Source organism: Euprymna scolopes, chromosome 18, assembly GCF_053919585.1.
Source record: "Euprymna scolopes isolate OS-2025 chromosome 18, ASM5391958v1, whole genome shotgun sequence".
Classification (NCBI taxonomy): domain Eukaryota; kingdom Metazoa; phylum Mollusca; class Cephalopoda; order Sepiida; family Sepiolidae; genus Euprymna; species Euprymna scolopes.
Genome location: NC_136499.1, coordinates 5,236,794 through 5,244,060, shown reverse-complemented (window position 1 = coordinate 5,244,060; position 7,267 = coordinate 5,236,794). Strand labels below are relative to the sequence as shown.

The 7,267-nt window shown below is 32.9% G+C and overlaps 1 protein-coding gene across 1 annotated transcript; it reads left to right on the top strand.

Moving 5' to 3' along the window:
• The first annotated feature begins 5,014 nt into the window (after nucleotides 1–5,014).
• LOC145297928 (protein CFDP2-like) lies at nucleotides 5,015–5,629 on the top strand. Its single transcript, XM_080144268.1, has one exon. The coding sequence runs from the start codon at nucleotides 5,015–5,017 to the stop codon at nucleotides 5,627–5,629; it is 615 nt and encodes a 204-aa protein (XP_080000394.1).
• Nucleotides 5,630–7,267: the final 1,638 nt, after the last annotated feature.

Here is a 7,267-nt window from a genome sequence, read left to right as displayed (position 1 = left end):
ATGTGATTTTAGTCGTACCCTTTTTTTTATTTTATTAATGTTAGCTTAGGTCTAGTATAGTGTTACAGTATGAGTAGGTATTAAGAATTGAGCTACGAGTTGTGCCCGAGCTATTTTAGATGATAGGAGGGTTAAGATGTAAGTGCAATATAGCATGGATAAGACAGCAAGTATTGAGTCATGCGTAATTAGGTGAATAGATATATATGGGCAGGTTTTCAGTAGGTGCGAATAGAGTTGGAGTTGTAGGTATTTTTTAGTAAGAGTCATGGGGCGTTTTGCATAACAAGGAGTGTCGTTTCAATATCGTAATTAATCGTTGCAAAACTCGAGACAGTTGTGTAGTGCATATCGCTTTGTTTCTGGGTACTTTGGCTGTTAAGTACCTGCCTTTGTGTGCATAGGCTGTTAAGTCCCTTACTGGATAGGAATGAGCTGTAATGCATGCCTTAGAGGTAGAAATGTATAGATGTTTAGTGATGGTTATTAAAACAGTTTGCATGTGAGGGATTAGGGGCTGGAAGTTAGCGATTCAACTACAGATGCGGAGCACCGGAGCAATGTGGGAGTTTAGTGGCGGATAGGTTGGAAGGAGTAGATTGTTAGCGTTCAAGAGCAGAGGGGTTATTTATTTACAGATGGATTTCCATTAGGATTTTTGAGTTACAGGTAAGGTTTAGTCTGAAGAAGGGAGGAAATTTTTTTTTTTTTTTTTTTTATGCATGCAGGTAAGACAAACGCAATCGTCTTGGAGGTAAAATGTATAGGATTTCGTAGCTAGCTATTGGGTTTTTCCCTCCCAGTTATAGGGACAGCTAATTCGTTGGGATTTGGGATTGTAGTCATTAAGGTCAGGCGCAGAGTGTTGCATCTATTCAGAAAATTAGCCCTAGTATCACAGCTGGGATTATGTGTATTGCAGTTAAAAATATAGTGCCAGTCAAATTATGAGCCACGTGCAGTGGTTTGGTATGGTATGGGTATCATGGAGGACACTTACATACAAACAAGCGTACGGTGATTGCATATATTAAGTATACTACTTAAATAAAGTTCTTCTGCCTTCTATAGTAGTAAGAAAGTTGGTCCTAGCTCTGTTCTATATTCTTGCATAGGCTATTCGTTTTCGAGTAGAGTTCTGACCTTAAAAACGGCTCGCGGCGGACTAAGTGTTAGAGACCATTTTTACGCATATGTAATTAAAATGCATTAAATAAATACATTTAAAGAGAAGGTATACACAGTTGGTAAAAGCAAAACGAGAAATAAACAAACAAAGTGAATAAATAAATAAAAAATAAAGTAATAAGAAACGACTCGCATGGAAGCAAAGAGTTAAAGACAATATATGCGCATATAGTTAAAATACATTAGTCAAAATTTTAGAAAAAAAAAAAAAAAAAAAAAAAAAAAAAAAAAAAAGCAGTTGCCATTTTGGTAATATTAGGATTTGTTAAATTAAACTTAGCTTATATTGTTTGCCCATTTTCAAAATTTTCGCGTCTGTCAGCGAGCGAACCCTGCTTAGTGTGTCGGCTTCACTTCCTTTCCCCGGATTTTATATCTATTTATAGTTTAGTGCGCACATGTGTAGGGTAATTTTACTTTTTTTTTTTTTTTTTTTCTTTTTCCCTTTTATTCTTTATTCTTTTTTATTTTTTTATTTAGGTTAATCTTCTGCCTTCTATAGTAGTAAGAAAGTTGGTCCTAGCTCTGTTCTATATTCTTGCATAGGCTATTCGTTTTCGAGTAGAGTTCTGACCTTTAATATATATAAATATAATATATAATATATAAATATATATTAATATATAACTGTAGACGCATTTATTTGTTGAATACAAATGTATTAATATATAAATGTAGACGCATTTATTTGTTGCATAAAAATATATTAATATATAACTGTAGACGCATTTGTTTGTTGCATAAAAATGTAGTAATATATAACTGTAGACGCATTTGTTTGTTACATAAAATGTATTACTATATAACTGTAGACGCATTTATTTGTTGCATAAAAATGTATTAATATATAACTGTAGACGCATTTATTTGTTGCATAAAAATATATAAATATATAACTGAAGACGCATTTATTTGTTGCATAAAAATGTATTAATATATAACTGTATACGCATTTGTTTGTTTCATAAAAATGTATTAATATATATCTGTAGACGCATTTGTTTGTTGCATAAAAATATATTAATATATAAGTGTAGACGCATTTATTTGTTGCATAAAAATGTATTAATATATAACTGTAGACGTCATTATGTGTTGCATAAAAATATATTAATATATAACTGTAGACGCATTTATTTGTTGCATAAAAATATATTAATATATAACTTTAGACGCATTTATTTGTAGCATGAAAATATATTAATATATAACTGCAGACGCATTTATTTGTTGCATAAAAATATATTAATATATAACTGTAGACGTATTTATTTGTAGCATAAAAATGTATTAATATATATGTAGACGAATTTGTTTATTGCATAAAAATATATTAATATATAACTGTAGACGCATTTATTTGTTGCATAAAAATGTATTAATATATAACTGTAGACGAATTTATTTGTTGCATAAAAATGTATTAATATATAATTGTAGAGGCATTTGTTTATTGCACAAAAATATATTAATATATAACTGTAGACGCATTTATTTGTTGCATAAAAATATATTAATATATATCTGTAGACGCATTTGTTTGTTGCATAAAAATGTATTAATATATAAGTGTAGACGCATTTATTTGTTGCATAAAAATGTATTAATATATAACTGTAGACGTCATTATGTGTTGCAAAAAAATTTATTAATATATAACTGTAGACGCATTTGTTTATTGCATAAAAATATATTAATATATAACTTTAGACGCATTTATTTGTAGCATAAAAATATATTAATATATAACTGCAGACGCATTTATTTGTTGCATAAAAATATATTAATATATAACTGTAGACGCATTTATTTGTAGCATAAAAATGTATTAATATATATGTAGACGCATTTGTTTATTGCATAAAAATATATTAATATATAACTGTAGACGCATTTATTTGTTGCATAAAAATATATTAATATATAACTGTAGACGCATTTATTTGTTGCATAATAATGTATTAATATATAATTGTAGAGGCATTTGTTTATTGCACAAAAATATATTAATATATAACTGTAGACGCATTTGTTTGTTGCACAAAAATATATTAATATATAACTGTAGACGCATTTGTTTATTGCATAAAAATATATTAATATATAACCGTAGACGCATTTGTTTATTGCATAAAAATATATTAATATATAAGTGTAGACGCATTTGTTTATTGCATAAAAATATATTAATATATAACTACAGACGCATTTGTTTACTGCATAAAAATATATTAATATATAACTGTAGACGCATTTGTTTATTGCATAAAAATATAATCATGTATAACTGTGGACGCATTTATTTGTTGCATATAGATATATTTATATATAAATGTAGACGGATTTATTTGTTGCATAAAAATATATTAATATATAACTGTAGATGACTTTTATTATTTCATAAAAATATATTTATATATAACTGTAGACGCATTTGTTTATTACATAAAAATATATTAATATATAACTGTAGACGCATTTATTTGTTGCATAAAAATATATTAATATATAACTGTAGAGGCATTTGCCTATAGCATAAAAATATATTAATATATAACTGTAGACGCATTTGTTTATTGCATAAAAATGTATTAATATATAACTGTAGACGCATTTATTTGTTGCATATAAATGTATTAATATATAACTGTTGACGCATTTGTTTATTGCATAAAAATATATTAATATATAACTGTAGACGCATTTGTTTGTTGCATAAAAATATATTAATATATAACTGTAGAGGCATTTGTTTATTGCATAAAAATATATTAATATATAACCGTAGACGCATTTGTTTATTGCATAAAAATATATTAATATATAACTGTAGACGCATTTGTTTATTGCATGAAAATATATTAATATATAACTGTAGACGCATTTGTTTATTGCATAAAAATATATTAATATATAACTGTAGACGCATTTGTTTATTGCATAAAAATATATCAATATATAACTGTAGACGCATTTATTTGTTGCATAAAAATATATTAATATATAACTGTAGACGCATTTGTTTAAAAGCCTGCATAAGAAAATATAATTTTAAGAAAACAATTTTGTAATAAAAACAACATTGGCTTTTATTAAGTAAAATAGCTTTTTATTTTCGACCAAATAAATAATTTAAACAAAACATGTATGTTTAATTAAAGCAACTTTGACGGGTCAACAGCAAATTTATTATTTAAATGCTTTATGACCGAGAAGCGCTACCTTGAGACAGTTTAGTGAAACGCGCCAAGAAAAGATTGCCACCGTCGCATACTATACAAGTGCCTTTTGATGTTTCGTGAACACAAAAAAAGTGTTAAAACTGAATTTTTTTTTTAAATAAAATATTTTGTTTTATTATTTGATAATGGTTTATCCCGCCAGCTGAAGCGGTGTACCAGAATCTAACGCTTGGAGTCAGCACGTGAGAGATTAGGAGGTGGATGGGGTCCAGTGGCACTCATCTGCCTTAAAATGTAGGGCACAGCATGCCAAGCTGCCAAAGATACTACCCCTATCCAGCTAAACCACGTGAGGGGGGGGTGATGTTTACACTGCATCACTAATCTAGGCGGAGGAACTGCTGCTAATTGTTAGAGGGCGGAAGAGATTAATGATCCAACGGCCAAGTGTAGGGGAGTAAACCTATCAGATCAGGAGTAGAGCCCCGAAGGCGGATCAGTGTGCTGTGCAAACTGACTTTGGCAACTCCTGCAACCAAACTGGTGACAAAGTACTGCTCTGCTTTCCTTTGGAATACACTAGTGAGGTCGAGAGGGGGGTCTTAAGCCGAGACAGCCCCCGGTCAATTAGATGCTGACTCGCCATGGTCTGTTTGCTTCATTGGGTGACTGGAGCTAGGACAAAATCTGAAAAGCAGATCAGAAACTGTGCACCTGCCAAAATCAAAACCAAATCTTTGAAGTTTTCAAAGCCGCCAGCGCTGAGACTGGCAACTTGGAATGTTAGGACCATGATCCATGGACTCTCAAATGATCTTCAGCAAATTGACGACGCAGGAAAAATAGGTATAATAAACCGCGAGTTAAAGAGGCTCAACATTGACATTGCAGCCCTGCAGGAGACGAGACTCACAGACAGTGACAGCATCAGAGAACAGGATTACACTTTTTTCTGGCAAAGCAAGGTACCAGAGGAGCCACGCCTACACGGTGTTGGACTGGCAGTGAAGAACAGCCTACTGTTCACAGTTGAACTTCCATCCAAAGACACACCAAGAATCCTCCCTATGCGTCTCTCCAGCAAATCAGGCCCAGTGAATATCCTGAGTATCTACGCTCCCACTCTCAACTCTAGTGCTGAGGTAAAGGACGACTTCTGTGAAGAGCTGGAGAGCACCATAAAGACAATTCTTACCTCAGATAAACTATACCTCCTCGGTGATTTCAATGTCCGTATCGGAGCCGACCGTGACTCCTAATCTCGTTGCATCGGTCATTTTGGCATCAGCAAGATGAATGAAAATTGATAGAGACTCCTCGAGCTGTGTACACCCAATGACTTATGCATCACAAACACATTCTTCCAAACAAAGCCATATCACACAGTGTCTTGGCCGCACCTCAGGTCCCGTCATTGACACCAACTAGATCTCATCATTACCAGGAGAAATTCGCTGAATTATGTCCGGAATACCCGCAGCTACAACAGTGCAGACTGCGATACTGACCACACGCTAGTTGCAGCTAAAGTCTGTATAAAACCTGAGAAAATCCACAACGCCAAGCAAAAAGGACGACCTCTCATAAATATACCATTCATCTCCTTTCTCAACGCGTGCGCGCGCTTTTCAGACTCACTCCCGGAAGCCTTAAAAGACTGTCCAACCAATACAGCGGAAGAGAGATGAGGACATCCAAAGCAAATCTTCCAAGTATGTTTTCCCTCCTCTCCCAAAGACGTCTGCGCTGGCTGGAACACGTCGTTCGCAAGCAGGATAACCAATCCCCGAAGACATTCTGTATGACGAGCTCTTAGCTGGCAGTAGACCAACCAGTAGATTTAAAATCCGGAAACATCAACCCTGTTGACCTTGAATCCTATGTAGCGGATCGTGACTCCTGGAGAGTAAAAATCCAGAAATGTGTCTGACTGAGCGAGGAGAGAAGAGATGACATCGGCAGAGCATGACAGAGGGTATCCCTGCGGGAAGTGCAACAGAATCTGCCGCTTCCGTATCGATCTGCTCAGTCACAGCAACAGTTGCCACCACTCATGACAACCTTCATGCGCGATTCTTCATCGGCGGAAGGACGCCAACAACTATATTTGATAATACAAGAAGTGTTTTCTTTTTTTGTTTGTTTGTTTGTTTCGTAATAACATAGGAAATGTTAAAAACTAAAATAATTTTTCATTAATATATGGTTTCGTTTTTCGTATCTTCCATTTGGTTTCGTTACATAATCAACCGTACCCATTTTCGTTAGCTTGATGTTTTCCGAGCAGTGATGTTGGACATTACCTAAACATATAATAATTTATTGGGGGCTCGTTTTAAAACTATATCTACCTTAGTATTTTCTTTCATTTTCTATTTTGAGCGATTATCGAGACTCCTAAGACCCGATCCTCTCATGCCGAACATTTTTTGTTCAAAAATAACACTCGACATTACTCGTTTGTTTGTTTTTTTTTAACTTTAAAATAAATTGAACCACCAAAAACTTACAAAGCTAGGTAGAAAAGGAACACTTACAAAAATCAAGTAAAAAATATTTTTTTAAAATATTATGAGATGTCTATTCTCTTTTAAAGGCAATATCTTCTTCAAGAACGGTCATAAAATGTATTTTCAATCGATATATATTCAATAAGGGACCTGTTTCCTACCTAGCAAAAAGGAAGAGTTTTCCGGGGACGAGTTTTCCGGGGACAAGTTTTCCAAAATTCCGTAAAACCTATAGATAATCCCCATGTTTTTCTTTCACGTTTGAGAAAATATCTGCACATCTAACATGTGTTTTTACGGTCATCAAGAAAAATTATTAGTCTATTGTTAAATATTTACAGATTTATAAAGAATGAGAATCAGAAATATAGTATAGAATCGCTAATT

Bases quoted from the DNA above. Each gene is read 5' to 3' on its own strand.
- LOC145297928 (XM_080144268.1), top strand. From the start codon at position 5,015: ATGGTCTGTTTGCTTCATTGGGTGACTGGAGCTAGGACAAAATCTGAA.